At 47.0% G+C, this 20,457-nt stretch overlaps 1 protein-coding gene, 1 long non-coding RNA gene and 1 pseudogene across 2 annotated transcripts; 2 read left to right on the forward strand and 1 right to left on the reverse strand.

Annotated features, from left to right (window-relative positions):
• Window positions 1–4,129: 4,129 nt before the first annotated feature.
• LOC125547135 (protein TIC 55, chloroplastic pseudogene) lies at window positions 4,130–5,158 on the forward strand (annotated as a pseudogene).
• A 3,399-nt stretch (window positions 5,159–8,557) lies between these two features.
• LOC125545805 (uncharacterized) lies at window positions 8,558–15,267 on the reverse strand. Its single transcript, XR_007300262.2, has 4 exons — window positions 15,084–15,267; window positions 14,872–14,944; window positions 14,407–14,727; window positions 8,558–8,904 (listed from the first exon to the last, which is right to left on the reverse strand). It is a non-coding gene; the product is annotated as an uncharacterized LOC125545805 (long non-coding RNA).
• LOC125545804 (disease resistance protein PIK6-NP-like) lies at window positions 11,388–14,339 on the forward strand. The gene has a single exon (XM_048709841.2). The coding sequence runs from the start codon at window positions 11,680–11,682 to the stop codon at window positions 13,888–13,890; it is 2,211 nt and encodes a 736-aa protein (XP_048565798.2). The 5' UTR covers window positions 11,388–11,679; the 3' UTR covers window positions 13,891–14,339.
• Window positions 15,268–20,457: the final 5,190 nt, after the last annotated feature.

Below are 20,457 nucleotides of genomic sequence, written 5' to 3' on the forward strand. Positions count from 1 at the left end.
GATCCTGATACAATGTTCATGCTCAAAGCTGGCACTAAATAACAATTATTGAGGTTTAAAACTAATCCCGTAGGTAAATGTAGAGGCAGCGTGCCGACGGCGATCACATCGACCTTGGAACCATTCCCGACGCGAATCGTCACCTCGTCCTTCGCCAGTCTCCGCTTATTCCGCAGCTCCTGCTTTGAGTTACAAATGTGAGCAACCGCACCGGTATCAAATACCCAGGAGCTACTACGAGTACTGGTAAGGTACACATCAATTACATGTATATCATATACCTTTAGTGTTGCCGGCCTTCTTGTCCGCTAAGTATTTGGGGCAGTTCCGCTTCCAGCGACCACTTCCCTTGCAATAAAAACACTCAGTCTCAGGCTTGGGTCCATTCTTTGACTTCTTCCCGGCAGCTTGCTTACCGGGCGTGGCAACTCCCTTGCCGTCCTTCTTGAAGTTCTTTTTACCCTTTCCTTTCTTGAACTTAGTGGTTTTATTCACCATCAACACTTGATGTTCCTTTTTGATTTCTACCTCTGCTGATTTCTGCATTGAATATACCTCAGGAATGGTCTTTTCCATCCCCTGCATATTGAAGTTCATCACAAAGCTCTTGTAGCTCGGTAGAAGCGACTGAATGATTCTGTCAATGACCGCGCCATCCGAGAGATTAACTCCCAGCTGAGTCAAGCGGTTATGCAACCCAGACATTTTGAGTATGTGCTCACTGACAGAACTATTTTCCTCCATCTTACAACTGAAGAACTTGCCAGAGACTTCATATCTCTCGACCCGGGCATGAGCTTGGAAAACCATTTTCAGCTCTTCGAACATCTCATATGCTCCGTGTTTCTCAAAACGCTTTTGGAGCCCCGGTTCTAAGCTGTAAAGCATGCCGCACTGAACGAGGGAGTAATCATCAGCACGTGACTGCCAAGCGTTCATAACGTCTTGTTTCTCTGGGATGGGTGCGTCACCTAGCGGTGCTTCTAGGACATAATCTTTCTTGGCAGCTATGAGGATGATCCTCAGGTTCCGAACCCAGTCCGTATAGTTGCTGCCATCATCTTTCAGCTTGGTTTTCTCTAGGAACGCGTTGAAGTTGAGGGCAACATTAGCGTGGGCCATTTGATCTACAAGACATAATGTAAAGATTTTAGACTAAGTTCATGATAATTAAGTTCATCTAATCAAATTATTCAATGAACTCCCACTCAAATAGACATCCCTCTAGTCATCTAAGTGAAACATGATCCGAGTCAACTAGGCCGTGTCCGATCATCACGCGAGACGGACTAGTCAACATCGGTGAACATCTTCATGTTGATCGTATCTTCTATACGACTCATGCTCAACCTTTCGGTCTTCCGTGTTCCGAGGCCATGTCTGTACATGCTAGGCTCGTCAAGTCAACCTAAGTGTATTGCGTGTGTAAATCTGGCTTACACCCGTTGTATTCGAACGTTAGAATCTATCACACCCGATCATCACGTGGTGCTTCAAAACAACGAACCTTCGCAACGGTGCACAGTTAGGGGAAACACTTTCTTGAAATTATTACGAGGGATCATCTTATTTAAGCTACCGTCGTTCTAAGCAAATAAGATGTAAAACATGATAAACATCACATGCAATCAAATAGTGACATGATATGGCCAATATCATTTGCTCCTTTTGATCTCCATCTTCGGGGCTCCATGATCATCGTTGTCACCGGCATGACACCATGATCTCCATCATCATGATCTCCATCATCGTGTCTTCTTGAAGTTGTCTCATCATCTATTACTTCTACTACTATGGCTAACGCTTTAGCAATAAAGTAAAGTAATTGCATGACGTTTATGTTGACTCGCAGGTCATAAGTAAATTAAGACAACTCCTATGGCTCCTGCCAGTTGTCATACTCATCGACATGCAAGTCGTGATTCCTATTACAAGAACATGATCAATCTCATACATCACATATATCATTCATCACATCCTTTTGGCCATATCACATCACACGACACATGCTGCAAAAACAAGTTAGACGTCCTCTAATTGTTGTTGCAAGTTTTTACGTGGCTGCTATAGGTTTCTAGCAAGAACGTTTCTTACCTACGCCAAAACCACAATGTGATATGCCAATTTCTATTTACCCTTCATAAGGACCCTTTTCATCGAATCTGATCCGACTAAAGTGGGAGAGACAGACACCCGCTAGCCACCTTATGCAACTAGTGCATGTCAGTCGGTGGAACCACTCATGTAAGCGTACGTGTAAGGTCGGTCCGGGCCGCTTCATCCCACGATGCCGCCGAATCAAGATAAGACTAGTAACAGCAAGCAAATTGACAATATCGACGCCCACAACTGCTTTGTGTTCTACTCGTGCATAGAAAGTACGCATAGACCTAGCTCATGATGCCACTGTTGTGGAACGTAGTAGAATTTTAAAATTTTCTACGCATCACCAAGATCAATCTATGGAGTCATCTAGCAACAAGGGAGAGAGGAGTGCATCTACATACCCTTGTAGATCGCGCGCGGAAGCCTTCAAGAGAACGGGGTTGGTGGGGTCGTACTCGTCGTGATCCAAATCACCGATGACCTAGCGCCGAACGGACGGCACCTCCGCGTTCAAAACACGTAAGGTTGGGAAGACGTCTCCTCCAACTTGATCTAGCAAGGGGGAAGGAGAGGTTGATGAAGATCCAGCAGCACGACGGCGTGGTGGTGGAAACTACGGCGATCTAGGCAGGGCTTCGCCGAGCACTGCGAGAGGGAGAGGTGTCACGGGAGGGAGAGGGAGGCGCCAGGGGCTAGGGTGCGGCTGCCCTCCCTCCCCCCCCCCCCACTATATATAGGACCCCTAGGGGGCGCCGGCCCTAGGAGATTGAATCTCCAAGGGGGGCGGCGGCCAAGGTGGGTGGAGTGCCCACCAAGCCAAGTGGGGCGCCCCCCACCCCTAGGGTTTCCAACCCTAGGCGCAGGGGGAGGCCCAAGGGGGCGCACCAGCCCACTAAGGGCTGGTTCCCCTCCCACTTTAGCCCATGGGGCCCTCCGAGATAGGTGGCCCCACCCGGTGGACCCCCGGGACCCTTCCGGTGGTCCCGGTACAATACCGATTACCCCCGAAACCTTCCAGATGGTCGAAACTTGACTTCCTATATATAAATCTTCACCTCCGGACCATTCCGGAACTCCTCGTGACGTCCGGGATCTCATCCGGGACTCCGAACAACTTTCGGATTACCGTATGCTAATATCTCAACAACCCTAGCGTCACCGAATCTTAAGTGTGTAGACCCTACGGGTTCGGGAGACACGCAGACATGACCGAGACGACTCTCCGGTCAATAACCAATAGCGGGATCTGGATACCCATGTTCGCTCCCACATGCTCCTCGATGATCTCATCGGATGAACCACGATGTCGAGGATTCAATCAATCCCGTATACAATTCCCTTTGTCAATCGGTACGTTACTTGCCCGAGACTCGATCGTTGGTATCCCAATACCTCGTTCAATCTCGTTACAGGCAAGTCACTTTACTCGTACCGTAATGCATGATCCCGTGATCAACCACTTGGTCACATTGAGCTCATTATGATGATGCATTACCGAGTGGGCCCAGAGATACCTCTCCGTCATACGGAGTGACAAATCCCAGTCTCGATTCGTGCCAACCCAACAGACACTTTCCGAGATACCCGTAGTGCCCCTTTATAGTCACCCAGTTACGTTGTGATGTTTGGTACACCCAAAGCACTCCTACGGTATCCGGGAGTTGCACAATCTCATGGTCTAAGGAAATGATACTTGACATTCGGAAAAGCTATAGCAAATGAACTACACGATCTTTGAGCTATGCTTAGGATGGGGTCTTGTCCATCACATCATTCTCCTAATGATGTGATCCCGTTATCAATGACATCCAATGTCCATAGTCAGGAAACCATGACTATCTTTTGATCAACGAGCTAGTCAACTAGTGGCTCACTAGGGACGTGTTGTGGTCTATGTATTCACACATGTATTACGATTTCCGGATAACACAATTATAGCATGAATAATAGACAATTATCATGAACAAAGAATTATAATAATAACCATTTTATTATTGCCTCTAGGGCATATTTCCAACAGCAGCTGCCTGAGGGCGCCAAGATCCCGCGGAACTCGTGCGCGCGCAACTATGAGGTGCGGGACTCGCAGGGGGTGGTCTGGGTGTGGATGTCGCCGGCAAGCCCGCCGGACGCGAAGAAGCTGCCGTGGTTCGAGCCGTACGCGCCGGCGGGGTTCACGGACCTGTCCACGGTGCACGAGCTCCCCTACGACCACTCCATCCTGCTGGAGAACCTCATGGACCCGGCGCACGTGCCCATCTCGCACGACCGCACCGACTAGACGGCCAAGCGGGAGGACGTGCAGCCGCTGGCCTTCGAGGTCGCCGAGCGCACCGCCCGGGGCTTCGCCGGCCACTGGTGGCGCGAGCGCGCGCCGCACCTCCGCAACCTACTCCGCTTCGAGGTGCCCTGCGTGCTCACCAACACGCTCGAGTTCGTGGACAAGGACGGCAGGGAGCAATGCTTCACGGCGCAGTTCCTGTGCCGGCCGGCGGGGCAGGGGAAGTCGATGTTGCTCGTCTGGTTCGGGTCCACGGCGAGGTCGCCGCTGCTGAGGGTGGTGCCGAGCTGGTACTTCCACCAGAACGCGTGCAAGGTGTTCGAGCAGGACATGGGGTTCCTATCGTCGCAGAACGAGGTGCTGCTCCGGGAGAAGGTGCCCACCAAGGAGCTCTACCTCAACCTCCGCTCCTCGGACACCTGGGTGGCCGATTACCGGCGGTGGATGGACAGGGCCGTCCACGGCATGCCCTACTACTTCGGCCACAGCACCATGTCGCCGCCGCCCATGCCGGCCGTCGTGGAGCAGGCGCCGGCCGCCGCCGGGATCTCCGCGTTATTCCCGGCCAAGGGCGGCTTCGGCACGCAGCACGGGCCCAACCCGACCAGCAGGTACTTCCGGCACGCCGTGCACTGCAAGGGGTGCAGGGATAGTGTCAACAGGTACACCGCCCTGAAGAAGGCCTTCGTCGTGCTCGCTGCGGTGGCGGCCGCCGCGGACGTCTTGGCGGCCATGGCTGACAAGCAAGGGCCGTCCTGCCGATTTTGCTAATCCGATTTTCCTAGGTTTCCGATTCCCAGGTTTGCCATCGGGGAGTCGATTCGCTGTATCCCTCTGCCCCGTGATTATTTCCTTCGTTCTCTTTCCTTCCTCTGCTTGTTGATGCTGTAAAGCCGTCGGCGTATATAAATTGCTGCCCAATGCTGGGATTGATTGCAAAGAATCGAGGTGGGACTATTTATTTTGATAACAAACCATGTTTCGTCGCACAAGCTTACCAGATCAGTTGGCCACAACCTTCGAGATGGAGGGCCTCTTGCGTGACTCAGTGGCACATAAGAAAAGGCCCAGCAGTGGAACAACGTGGCCCAATATAGGTGAGGTGCGTGCGTTGCGAAAGACGGAGCGAGGCAGAAACTCTACGAGCGTGGGTTGAAATTAGTACCACCTCGTGTATGTGTTTAAAATTCAAACTGAAAGAGTAAATTCACAGGAAGAAGCGTATTGTGACGGTGAACCCACGGAGTCAATCCGTGCTTTATTATTAGGGAAAGATTTCTTTGAACCCACCTCATGTTTTCTTCTGTTTGTGTCTATAAATTTTGGGTTTTCCTATGTGACATAGTTTTGCAGTCTTCCCATGGTTTTAGTTCATGTAGGAATCTAAGACTGGCGACATCCTAATTCCTTCATTCTTCCTATTCCTATGTTCCAAATGGTGCCTTATATGATAAATAAGCTTGTACTTCATCCGTCTCAGTGTATAGTGCATGTGTGTAGTTCTAGGTTGATAATTTAACTTGCTAAATATGTATTATATGTGATAATAATATATATTTAGAACTTACATTCGGTTAAGAATACAATGATTACTTTTAGTGAAATATAACATATATTTAGTTAGTCAAATTAATGATTTAGAACTACATGCACGCTCCATGCACTGAGACAGAGGGTGTATTGTTCATTGACCGTTGTGGAATGGTACACCGCAAATGATTGCCTGAAGAGGTTTCCTATGGCGGCCCCAACCGCTCGTTAAGCATCATGGTCCACGGTCCCGATCATTGCACACCCTATTAATTTCTCTATCCACCGACTGGATTCGTCGCGTCTAGTACCTCACATACCTTTGGGTTGTTGATGGAGAAATGCAACCTGCCACAATGTTAATAACAGTGCATGATATGTGAACACCCTTGACAACGCCATTCATCAAGTCAGGTCAAGATTTACATTAGTGTGTTTCCCAAGAAAATATCTGACCATCTTGAAAGGGTGATTCGTCGAAGAGGTCCTGGACGGGTTCCAAGCAAATATCTCTCGGTGGCTATCTTTGAACTTCTTTCCTCAAGTCACGAAGCGAATCTACAATGTCGGTGCTTAGGCTAGGCGCCTGGCTTCAATTCCGAGCCATTATGGACGAAACCTGGCTTCCGTCGATGCAAAAACTATCACCATGCACTTGGCTTCTTTTTTCTCTGCATGCAGGCTATGCGCGCTATTGTGGACAATAAAAAAATCATTGATCCTATCAGGATCTTATACGTGGCTGCGTTTTTTCTGCGGGCACTTATTTCAGGGATAATTGATCAGGGTTGTTCTGAAAGCAAGTCAGTTGGTGCTTCGGAAAGTGAGTGCCAGAGGCTAATCACTGCTTTGTTCACAGAAGGGAAGAGAAAGATACTGGTAGCCCTGTGTTGGAGACGGAAGTGCTAGCCATGCATATAAGGACTCTAAACACCGAGGCTAAAGTAATTTTCAGGAAAAAAAATCCTCTAATGTCTCCACAAGCGTCTGAGCATTGGAGATGGCCTAACTTGGAACTAGAAGTTGGTCAGTTCTTGTTAATTGGAGGTCAGAATTGAAATATCTTTGCCATCTTAAATTCTTGTTTTGGTTCACAAATTTAAGGCCCGTCAGAAACAAATGAAAAAGGGTAGGATAGTATTCCTTCAAGAATTTTTATTTTGTTGACGTTTATAACAAAGGAATTTTTATCCTATATTCCTTCGAAAATCGTATGGAATGGAATGCCATAGGAATTTTGGAGGAAACAAAACATGAGGATCTATGTTTTCTTCTATTTTTGTCTATAATTTATGTTTTCTTATGTGACATCCAAAGGATAGTTTTGCAATTTTTTTGTGGTTTCAGTTCCTGTAGGAATCTAGGATACACGACATCTTAATTCCTCCTTCCTATTCCTATGTTCCAAATGGTGCCTTATATGATAAATAATCATGTATTGTTCATTGGACATGTGGAAAGGTATAGCACAAACGATTTACCGAATAGGTTTTCTATGGCGCCTCCCACCGCTTATTGATCATCATGAGACAGGTCCTAGATTATTGCACACCCCATTAATTTCTCTATCCATCGACATTATTTGCCACGTCTAGTACCTCCGGTACCTTTGGTCTATTGATGCAGTAATGCAAACAAGCACAATATTAATGACAATACATCGCGTGTGAAAACCCTTGACGACACCGCCAGTCAAGTCAAGATTTACATTAGTGCATGGCCCAAGAGACATATCGCCATCTTGAAAAGGCAATTCATCGAAGAGCTCCTGGAATCTGTTCTAGGCGAATGTCTTTCGGTGGCTATTCTAGTTTTTTCGTCAAGTTACTAACTTGCAACTAATAGCTAGTCAGTTATTATGAATTGGAGGTCAAAATTGAATACTTTTCCATTTACAATTCTTGTTTTGGTTCACAAATTTATGGCCCATTTGAAACAAAAGAAATGGGTAGGAAGTGTGCAGGATAGGGTTCCTTTAAAAAAACGGTGTCGGTTGTAACAAAGTAATTGTTATTCTATATTCCTTTGAAATTCCTATGAAATGTAATATGCCATAGGAATTTAAGAGGAAACCTAACATGAAGTCCAACCTCATATTTTCTTCTATTTGTGTCTACAATTGGTTCGTTTCCTGATGTGTCGCACAAACTATAGTTTTGCACTTTTTCCACGGTTTTAGTTCCTATTGGAATCTAGGATAGGTAACATCCTAATTCCTCCATTCTTCCTATTTCTATGTTTTGAATTCCTATGTTCCAAACAATGCCTTGTATGATAAGTAAGCTTGTTTTGTTCATTGGCCATGGAATGGTATAGCGCACATGATTGCTAGAAGGGGTTTCCTATGGCGCGCCAACCACTCATTAATCATCATGATCCAGGGTCCCAGATTATTGCACACCCCATTATGGCGGCCCCAACAGCTCGTTGATCATCATGAGCTAGGGTCCGAGATCATTACACACCCCATCAATCTCTCTTTCCACTAACATGATTTGTCGCATCTAGTACCTCCAGTACCGTTGAGTTGTTGATGTAGAAATGCAACCGGCCACAATGTTAATAGCAGTGCACAATGTGTGAACACCCTTGACAACACTGTTGTCCAAGTCAAGTGAAAGATTTACATTGGTGTGTTTCTCAAGAAAACATCTCTTGAAAGGGTTATTACCGGAAAAGGCTTTTGCCCCGCTTTATAAATAAAGCAAGCCACCACAGCCAAGGAGTACAATAAGGTTCACACCCACACACACAAACATGGAACAACAGTGATGAGAAGTACTAGGTTCTGCCGAGGGCACAACTCAACAAGCCCAAAACATAAAAAACAAGGCCAAGCCTCAGGCGGGCCAAAGACTACATGATCTAATCCGGCTCTGGGGTGGTGGAGGTAGCGGCGGCGCCAAGCGGATGGCCAATGCACGGAGGGTCGCGATGATGTTGTTGACGGCGTCAAGATCCTGGGAACGGCTAAGTGGCTGCCAAAACTGCAAGTAACCACACATTTTGAAAATTGCGTCAGTCGATTGTCGAAGGGGAACGCGTTGAATCACGAGTTTGTTGCGAATCGTCCACGGCGTCCACGCAAGGACCCCAATCACCAACCACCTAATGTGGTGGCCAGGCTGGGGCGAAGCCTGAACCTCGGCGAAGAGGTCCAGGAAGTTGGTGTTGCACCAGCGACCACCGACCGCTTTGCGGAGGCAACTCCACAAGAATTGGGCAGAGACACCGGAGAAGAAGATATGATTGGAATCCTCGAGCATCCCGCACAGGGGGCACATCCCATCTCCGGGGCCATTACGTTTCAGCACCTCGACTCCAGAAGGAACCCGCCCACGGATCCACTGCCAGAGGAAGATCCTGATCTTAAGGGGAAGTTTGATTTCCCAGATCAATATAAGAGGTTCCAGGGTGGGGGAGGGAGCGATAGCCCTGTAAAGGGACTTGGTGGAGAAGTTGCCCTAAGGCTCTAAGTGCCACGAAACAAGGTCCTGGGGTTGCGTGAGATCCGGCTCATGCAGAGCAACGGTGTCTAGGAGCTCATGCCACGCGTTAACTTCTGGGGGCCCGAAGAGCTGCCTGAAGGCGAGGCGCCCTAAGTCAATAAGGGCCGCCTCGACGGAGACCCGAGGATCCACAGCGATGGCGAACAAGTCCGGGAAGCGGGAGGCAAAGAGGGCATCGCCCGCCCACCTATCGAACCAGAATAGGGTACTAGAGCCTGAGCCAACCGCAATGGAGGTCCCGATCCGGAGTACAGGTAGCAGTTGTTTCACGGATTGCCAGAACTGGGAGCCACCGGACCGTTGGCAGAAAGCAAGGGGTTGGCCGCGAAGATATTTATTCCGGATAAGCTGCAGCCAAAGACCAACCTCACCATTGGAGATCCGCCAAAGCCATCAAGCAAGGAGGGCGATGTTCATGCGTTTGGAGGACATAATCCCGAGGCCACCTTGGTCACGAGGCTTGCAAATCTCCGACCACCGAACCATGTGGTATTTTTGCTTGTCGCCCTCTTGAGCCCAGAAAAAGCGGGCTTGGATCGTGCCAATCTCATGGTGCAGAGTCTTGTGCAGGCTATAGAAACTCATAATGAACAACAAGAGGCTGGACAGGTTGGAGTTTATGAGGATGGTCCGCGCCACCTTTGAAAACCATCTCCCCTGCCAGGGCTCAATGCGGTGTTGAAGTTTGAGCACCAAGGGCCTTAAATCAGCAACAGTAAGGCGGGAGTCACTAATGGGGATCCCCAAGTAGGTGATGGGAAAGAACCCAAAGGGCAATTAAGCCGGTTGGCAATGCTTTGACTCTCCTCGGGAGAATAGCCTAAGACCATGACCTGGCTTTTGTCGAAGTTAATCTTGAGACCCGACAAGTACTGAAAGCATAGGAGAAGGAACTTGAGGTTCGTGATATCATTCGCGGCGCCTTCTACCATAATACTGGTGTTATTCGTCGAAGAGGTTCTGGAACCAGTATCAAGCAAATGTCTCTGGGTGGGTATAATAAAAATATTCCTCGAGTCACGAATCTAGCTTTCGTCGACGCTAAACTATCGCCAGGCGCTCGGTCATTTTCCCCCTCCAGATGTGGACGAGACTTGCCTGCTCCCCCGTTGTGTGCCCATCCGTGCTCCCGTCTATGTGGCTTGATTTGATTGGAGCAAAATAAGGCCCGGCCCCACCCCCTTAAAATCAGGGGGGGGGATAATTAGATTAGAAAGAAAAAGGAAAAAAGACAGCCGTAGGATTAAGTGGGAGCACTGATGGGAGCATGGGGAGGGAGCAGGCAAGCCGGATCCTCCAGATGCAGGCTACGAGCGCTATTGTGGACCCTAACAAAAATCAATGATCCTGCATGTGGCTGCGTGTTTTCTGCGGACGCTTGGTAGCCCTGCGTTGCAGAGGGAAGCGCTGGCCAGCTTTCCATATTTCTCTTGTGGCGCTTGTTGATAAGGACTCTAAACACCGACTCTAAAGTAATATTTTTGAAGAAAAAATCCTCTAAAGTCTACACAAGCGTACGAGCATTGGAGATGGCTTAACTTGCAACTAGCAGTCGGTCAGTTGTTGCTAATGGGAGTTTACAAATATAATATCTATGTCATTTTACAACTTTAAGGCCCGTCCGAAATAAAGGAAAAGGGATAGGAATTATGTAGAATAGGATTCCTTCATGAGATTTTCTTCTGCTGTTGTTTGTAAAAAAAAAAGGAATTGTTATTCTATGTTCCTTTTAAATCCCTATGGATTGGACTATGCCATAGGAATTTTGGAATAAACTAAACATGAGGTCCTACCTCTCATGTTTTCTTCTGTTAGTGTCTATAATTTTCGTGTTTTCCTATGTGACATCCAAAGGATAGTTTTGCAGTTTTTTTGTGATTTTAGTTCCTGTAGGAATCTAGGATAGGCAACATCCTAATTCCCCGCTCTTCCTATTCCTATGTTTCAAAAGGTGACGTATATGATAAAAAAAAGCTTATACTGTTCATTGAACATGTGAAATGGTATAGCACATTGCCGAAGAGGTTTTCTATGGCAGCCCCAACCGCTCTTTGATCATCATGAGCCAGGTCCCAGATCATTGCACACCCCATTAATTTCTCTATCCACCAACATGATTTATCCCGTTGGTACCTCGGGTACCTTTGGGTTGTTCGTGGAGAAATGCAACCGGCCACAATGTTAACTAGATGACACCCTAGAGTACCTTTGGGTTGTTCATGCAGAAATGCAACCGGCCACAATGTAAACTAGATGACACCATGTGAGGATATCAGAAATGCTTTGAGCCTGTTAAACTGCAGCGCCGATTTAATGATCGTCACCATCACAAAGGACATCCAGCTGGCTAAAGAATATTGCTATCCACCGCGGGAACCTATAGACTATTCTCTTCCTGGCCTCTACCATGACACGGTGCTCAAGCTTACTAGCCAGCAGAAATCTGAAAACAACTACTGCCCCCAAATTTTGCATGATATCTTGTATGAGTGTGAACCACATGAATTCTGCATGAAGATCTTCACTCATGCTTTCTATGCTAACTCCAAGAGGAGCAACGAGGAGCTGCGCAACACCCTGCGGACTTTGCCAGAAACAACATTCAACAGCATCACTAAGGTGATGTTCAAGTTTTCTTACAGTGATCTGGCTAAAGAATACAAGTCTTGCTTGCTGCACCTAGCTATATTCTCTCCCGGACAAAAGATCAGGCGGTCAACCTTGATTGCACGGTGGGTTGCAGAAGGACTGACATACAAGGAAGATTGGCCCAGTTCTGTGCGTCAGGCCAACCAATGTTTTGACACACTTGTTGGCCGGTGCCTTGTTTATCCTGCTGATATTGGTATCACAGGAAATGTAAAGAGTTGTGTCGTAGGTGATCTAATTCATGGATTCATTACCACAATTGCTAGAAAACAACACATTGTGGAGACATGCCTGTCACATCACTTGGCTCGCCACTTCTCCATTTTCAATGATCTACAACTCCGCAGCTCTGATAGAATTGACAAATTCTTCGAGGGGCTCTCTAAATCATCTCAAGTATCCCTGCTCAAGGTGCTAGATCTAGAAGGTTGTCAGTGTTTTCTTGGGAAGAACCAGCAGTACCTCAAGGACATCTGCAGCAAGATGTTACTGCTCAAGTATTTGAGCCTGAGGAAAACAAATATTACCCGGCTACCCAGTGAAATTAACAACCTCCATGAGCTAGAGGTACTGGATATCCGAGAAACTAGGATGCCTGCACATCCAACAACAAATATCCTGCTCTTGAAGCTGAAGCGTCTGCTTGCTGGTCACATTGATCTGAATTCAAGCAATTTTCGCTATGGTGTCCGGATTCCTCGTAGGATCGGCAAAATGGTAAACATGGAGGTACTATCTGAGGTCAAGGCCTGGCAGAGTAATGATTTAAAAGATATTGGAAAGCTATGGCAGCTGAGGAAGCTAGGTGTGGTTATTCAAGATAAGGATGATCACCTCAGGAATTTGCTTCAGACGATCAGTGACCTACATGAGTGCCTCTGTTCTCTGTCAATCACTGCTATTCCCATAACCACACCACACGAGGGTACTCCTTCCAGTGCAGAGTTACCATATGGCATTGGCTCTATGTTGGAAAACCATTTCAAGATTCTTGAGAGTCTAAGCATCAGGGGAGCCACACAGAAGGGGCGTCTTCTTCCATTGTTCATAAAAGGTGATAAAAACAAACTTGTCAAGGTAACTCTATGTCACACTCTGCTGAGCCAAGATGATCTGAAACTCCTTGCCAAGCTGCCCAAGTTACAGTGTCTCAGGCTCCAACACATTGTATGCACCGAGCACATGCTGAACTTCAAGGACGGTGAATTCAGATGCCTCAAGCTCCTTGTTGTTGAGGGCTCGGACTTGACTAATGTCACTTTTGAGGATGGTGCAGCCAGTGAGCTCGAGAAGATGGTTTTGTCTATCACCAGCATATGTTCTATTTCTGGAGTTGACTATCTTACAAATTTGAAAGAGCTTGAGTTAAACAGCAGCTTCTGCGGCAGTTTGCTGTCATCATTTGACAATGCCAAACAGATAGCCAAGCTGACTCTTTGTGGTACATTGCTAGAGCTAGCTGCTCTACAACTGCTCACCAAGAAACCAAACATACGCTGTCTGGTGCTCTTGGACAAGTCTTTTGGTGGAACACAGAATGAGATTACATTAGAAAAAGATGAGTTCTTATGGCTCAATCTCCTTGTTGTTGACTGCTCGACCATCACCAAGATTGTCTTCAACAGAGGGTCTGCTTCTAGGCTCGAGAAGATTGCCTGGTCATCTTCCACATCTCTCTCCGGCATCGACAAACTTTCCCGATTGAAGGAGCTCGAGTACAAGGGTGACCAAGTCCCTCCTGAGGTGAGAGAGGCCATTGAAAACCATAAAAACAAACCTAGTCTTAAACTCAATGGACCAGAAACTCAAGACTAAGCAAAAAGGAGATGCTTTATTTATAAAGCAGGGCGAAAGCCTTTTTCGGAAAGCAAAAAGAAGATGAAGAAGAGGATGACGACAATGCTGCAACATTCTCTTTCTGCTGGAAGAAACAGGTTTGACACTGGAAGGGCCTCCCATTGATCGCATGGTGTGGTTTGCGTGTCCTAGTGTGGATTGCAATCTGTTCTTCTTGTCTGTTGATTTTTTTTCTGCTGCGTGTTTATGTTCTGCATGCATTACAACTTAAGTATGTCCGTTTAATTGCTCTACATGAGTGCCTAGTGGCTCCGATTGAGCATAAACGGTTGTATCTATGCTTGGATTTGAATTTGTGTGGCTTTCCTCTGTATCAAACATCGTATGCATTTGTGTACAGTATCATGTAATAAGGTGTGATGATTGTGGACACATTTGACTTCTTATGAATGCACAGTGTGATATCAGTATGCTTTGGTTGGGTTTCTACAACTCAAAGATGAACTGGTGTGGTGTGTGTCATGATATAGTTACCTGTAATGTAGGCATCCGTTTCTGCAAACCAGCTGAGTAGTTCTTGCAGTAATGCCTGATGATGTACTTGAAGCAGAACTTTGTGCAGATTAAGCATGTGTGATCCACAATCTGTCTGCAGCACCTGATTGCCAGGCAAGCACTAGCGCCACAGGAATAATGGAAACTGTTTTCAGCTGTATATTGGCGTGCATTTGGTTGGTAGCTCGCGTAGTTTCTCCCGTTGTTTGCTGGTGGAGAAGCCAGTACGTATAGTTCATGATATAAAACTCAGTCAGACAGGGCACCTCGTCACCCAATTTTGACCCCTTGGATCAGAACCTGACGGTGGAATACACAGTGAGAAGTGATCCGTTAGGCTGTGACGTATCTATTGTAGTCATCTATCCGGAAATCCATCTACCACAATTCATTCAGAAAAAGAACTTGTATAACGATCTACATGGGTGCATAGGAGCATAAGACCTTCAGAAAAGTTCAGAAACTTGCATAACAATCGTCACTTCCTAATGCAAGAAATTAAATCGAAGCATAAGACCTGCAGAGACAGAAGAACGCGTATTATCGAGGCATCCACAAGGAAAATCATCAAGAAGATGTAGTCTCTGCTGCTCTAATTCCTCTTTCAGATAAGCAGATCGGAAGGAGTTGGAGGAGGCGCAGCGCCCCCGCCTTACCTCGAATCCGTGAACAACGACGAGCCGCAAAACACGACACTGACGACGGCTTTGTCCTTCCACTTCGTTGGTACTGGGCGGTCTTTCCGGTTTCGAACGAGGCCGCGACAGAGGAGGCCACGGGGAGGGTCCAGCCGCCGAGCGTGGAAGAGGAAGACGGAGAAGAGGGTGGGGGGATGCGGAGGTGACGGCCCACGTGTCAGCCACTGTAAAGTCACCTGACTTTATAAGTTAGAAAAACAAGAAGTGCATTCTCCTTTTTTGGCAATAATTCACCTTTTCTGTTTAGCCCTTAACAAAATTTTGGCCCGATCTAGTCTAGTAAACTATTATAGTTCGCCTAATCTGCCCCTATATAAAATTTGTCTTTCAGCTAATATTTTTTGCTTTGTACTAGCAAAAGGGTCTGTGCATTGCAACGAAAAAAAAACTATCACACGCTTTTAATTTAAAAAACGATCTATGATCTGAGTATTGTAGCTACGGCCGAAACAAAGATGGTCTTTGCCTACAAAAACGCAAGTTCAAGGTTCCACATGTCTTCTATTTAAATGCGGCTCGCATGTAGATTTAATACGTACAAAGAAACGGGCAAGCGATCTTCAATTTCGTCTCCAATCCTGATTTTGCTGAGATGTTCATCCACAATCCGGATCAGTACCGATATGAAAGAAAGACGGATAATGCACTGTTGATTAAGATTGCACCCTATATAGTATTTTTTAATAGTTAACGGGTAAAATAATATCATATTCAGATTCTATATATTTTTCTAATCAAATTCCATATATAACATGTTAAATTTGGAGTTATGGTTCAGAAGATATGAGTATTTAAAAAAAATATTTGATATGTACCTGCGGGCGTAATGTCAGAAACATCAGGGGTTTTTTTAATAAAATAGCATGACGGATTAACAATACCTATTTTTTATTAGTAGGTTTAAATTTAGATTTAGTCCCTCTATCTAAAAAACCACCTACATTTTAAGACGGAGGTGGTATTAGTTAGGTTGTGCTTGGAATCCTGTAATTTTTTTACAACTATGTATGATTACACATGTATATTACTAGAAACCAGTATAATACAAATCTTATATAGGACGTTTAAAATGGTCTGTGTTGAACCGGGCAAGACACCGGCTGTGTATGCCGGCAACGCAGTGGCGGCGGCCATCATGGGACCCAAGCGGTGAATACCTCTCATGTTCTACTTTTCCTCGGTGTTGGCGGCCGCCGCAGACGCGCTAACCGCCTCCGCCTACAGGGCGCAATTCCGCCAACATTTGCGGCGGTTGGCGTGGCTGAAGGCGCGGGAGGAGTGTGACAACATGACGGCGTCCACGACATGCATCATGGTATTGACGGCCTGGGGCTGCGAGGGAGGTGGAGCAGTGGCAATGGAGAGTACAACTGGGTTATTAACAAGGTGGGGATAAAGTATCAGTGGCTCAATAATCCTTGCATTCCAATAAATGACCAATTATATTGTTCTGTACTTACAGTCCAGGCTTGGGTCTAATTTATTGTTGGCACACATATATGCAATGTACCAATCTATACTGGAGCAGTGTATTCAACAATAACAATAACAACAACAACAACAACAACTCATTTCATCCAATTGTGCACCGATCCCTAGACAGCAGAGTTGCGGGCGAGATTTTAGTGAGCGTCGTCACCGAGTGCTTCTAGTCCGCATCCGGTACTACACTAGTACTACTAGAGTTGATCGTCATGAGCCGGGTCCAGGATCATTGCACCACACATATCCATCTCTTTATTTATTATTTTGTTGAACGTGTTGGATGTGTGTGTCATGTTATGCAGACAATCAAGCATTCGTTTTGTACGGTTATATCACCTCAGTAGATCGCAGGCCCTGTTTGGATCATGGGGTTAGAGCTAGTTTGGGTTAGTTTGGGGTTCAAATAACCCAAAAGTATCCAAATAGGGAGGGTTAGAGTGGGTTAGTTCCATCTAACCCAACTATCCCGATGGAGAGGTACTTATTTGGGTTAGAGTGGGTTAGAAAATAACTCTAACTCTAACTGTGTTAGAGTATCCAAACAGGGCTGCACTGAATGAAAATATCCTTTTAGCATTAAAAAAAATTGTATATCCAGCGACATGATTTGCCCCATCTACTGCCTTGGATACCTTTGGCTGTTGAGGCAGTAAATGAACCAGCCAATATGTGCACGGCGTGTGAATGCTCTGATGACACCGCTCGTAAAGTCAAGTCAAAATAACTACTCCCTTTATTCTAAAATATAGTGCGCCTACGTTTCCGGAGGTCCAACTTTGACCATAAATTTAACCAACAAGACCAACTGCGGCGGAAAAAAAAATTATATAATTGAAAACTTCTTTCGAATACAAATTCACTGATATAATTTTTGCTCCCGCCGCAATCGGTCTTGGCAGTTAAATTTACGGTCAAAGTTAAAGCACAGGGATAGAGGAAGCACTACATTATGGAATGGAGGGAGTACTTCCTCTGTCTCATAAACTACAATGTGTCAAAAAATATCTTACATTATGAAACAGAGGAAATAATATATTATTTTTAAATGTGGCTGAACTTTCAAGCAAATGTCTCTCGGTAGTTCATTCATTAGTTGTTGTTAATTGGAGGTTAGAACTGAAATATCTTGTCATTTTACAATCCTTGTTTTGGTTCACAGATTCATATGGTAAATAGGCTTGTATTGTTCAAAAGGCAGGTGGTATTTTGGCCAAGTGAAATGGTATAGCGCAAATGATTGCTTGAAGAGATGCCCCATGGCTGCCCATGGCGGCCGACCGCTCGTTGATCATCATGAGCCAGGGTCTCAAACCATTGCATACCTCATCAATTTCTCTTTACATCGACATGATTTGACGTGGCTAGTACCTCGGGTAACCCGTTATAAGGAATATTCAATAACAACCTGCAAAATTTCCTTCCGCATCCGTCCGTGGACAGGGGTGACCAATCCGTGAATAGGATGCGGGAAGCAGCCATTCAACCGTAGCCGCATACATTTTCACAACAACTTAAACCAAATGGACAAAATTCGTTCAAACAAGTCCGGATTTCATATAAACATGATGGATTTCATTCAAATACATCAAAACGGTGCTAGGCGGGCTCTGAAGTATAATTAATACCTAATCAAAATGATCGCTGGCGTCCGATCCCCGTGTCCGGCCATCGGCTCCGAGAACTGAAGCTTCGCCGTCTCCAGTTCCGCCTCCGAAGCCCCGGGAACTGAAGTTGTCCGCCTCCGCGTCGCCGCCAAGCGACTAATCGACCGAAGATGCTCAGCCCACCTAGCTTGGCGTCGACGGGAGGGGAGGAGCAGTGGCCTTCCTAGGACACGAGCGGCAGCGACCTCCATGCACTACTCTTCCTTGCTGCCGGTAGCGCCCGTGGACATGTGGCTTCTTCGTGGTCGTGGCGCTGGGGCGCGGGCTCATGTCGTTGGTCTCGTCGAACAACGCCTCACCTGCCTCCTCGTCGCACTCCTTGCCGGCGGCAGCCACCTACGACACTCGTTGTCGGTACCGCCAACGGGCGAGGCGGATCTCGTGGGCGGAGCGATAGGACTCGAGCAGCGCTTCCTGCTCCGCCAGATCCCCGTCCGGCGCGACCGCCCTGCCGGCGACGACCTGCTCCTCAGCTTGCAGATGCTCCTGGACGGCTGACGTCGGAGGCGTGCTCCATTTGCACGTCGTTGTCGGAGGCGTCCTTCAGCTGCCTGCTGGCCTGCCAGTCGGCAGCAATGGCGGCCATGGCCTTCTTCTGCTACGACGCCAGCCGTCCCAGAGAGATTTGATGGCGGAGGGGTCCATGGGGGGAGTGGCGCGGAGAGGGATGACTGTGGCTATGGCCGGGCACCGGGGTAGCGGTTTATATAGCACCGGTGCGCGGTAGAGGGACGAATGGGTGACGTCAAGGACACGCCTCGACAACCGTGTGCCATTAATGCGGATGGCAGACGGACGGACGGGCAGCCGTCGTGTTGTTTGAACGCGCGACAATCGCCTACACCGAGAAGTGGCGCGGGCGGTGCTCCCTCGGCCGGCGTGCCGCTTCAATGCCGCTCCAGTGAGCAGTCGCGTCTGCTCTGGCTGGGAATGCATGTGGGCGCTGACACTCTGGAGCAGCGTTGACCGAAAAACGCGCGGGAGGGGGCTTTGGTGGGTCAGGGCGGTCAGAAGCAGGCTTGGGATTGGTCCGGACCTCCGTCAGTTTTGTCTTCGGTTTGCGGGAGAAATCGCGTCCGGACTGCGCCACGGACTGATACATGACTGCACTATCTGGACGGTTGTGGGAGGTTTGTGGGTCGGCGTTGGAGATGCCCTAATGTTAGAGTGTTTACGACCACAAATAGCTAATGTGACCTTCTATACGCCTGCGAACACGTCCGCGAACAGTGCTGGGGTGGTCCCATTTGGCCCTGTCCACAACCACACTTCCAAATCTTGATATCCATGCAAATCCATGCACGGCGATCACACAACGCAAATTCATCATATATTTAACAATAAAAACATAGTGTAGCCTGAATAAATTCAGTACATGCTAAAATAAAATTTAATAGTTCATACATAGGTAGGTAGATAGGTGATACATGAATGGATCAACGACTTCAGTTGTCACGGGCATTGATACTCTTCTTAATGCGGAGCAACCACTTGTTCCCTTCCTCATCCAAGAGGTTGATGTCTTGCAACATGATTCTTGACTCCTCCGTCTCTCTCGCAAGCCGCAACTTCTCTTTCTCGAGCTCAATACTATGCATTATCACTATTTGCTGAAGTTCCCACTTTGCAACCTTCTCTTGCCTTTCCATTTTTTCTTTGTTCTTCTCCAACATCAACCTCTCTCGGTTGAACTTCATCTTCTCCCTTTACACATCAATGAACATCTTGTACCTTTCCTTCTTCACCTCTTTAGCATAAAAACTGCCGGTCGAAGTGAAGGATATTTTGCTTGCCGCGCCTTCACGCACCACCCTCTCTTTCTCCCACTTGTTCCCCATCACTTGCCAGTTTCATGTTGGCACGGTTGATTGCAAGTCCGCAGCATCATTTTCTTCTTCTCCTTCCTCATCCAATCCAATTGATTGAGCCGAGCTTGACCCATTGTTTTTCTTCATCTTCTTCTTGCCCTTTTCAATCTCTTTGAGCATGGTTTGCCACTTGGGTTTCCCATTCAACTTCAACCAACAATGAGAAAAAATGAATTCTTCTCTGTTTGATGGTACAAAGCCGCAGCTAAAGTTGCATGGGTTTGAACTCCGATGCCGCTTTGGTTCCATCCTACAACTTGTTTGAGATAACCAACAAATTTGCTAACGGCCTCTTGAATTGTTAAGTTGCTAACG

Source organism: Triticum urartu, chromosome 3A, assembly GCF_056163025.1.
Source record: "Triticum urartu cultivar PI428250 chromosome 3A, HENAU_Tu73, whole genome shotgun sequence".
Lineage (NCBI taxonomy): Eukaryota > Viridiplantae > Streptophyta > Magnoliopsida > Poales > Poaceae > Triticum > Triticum urartu.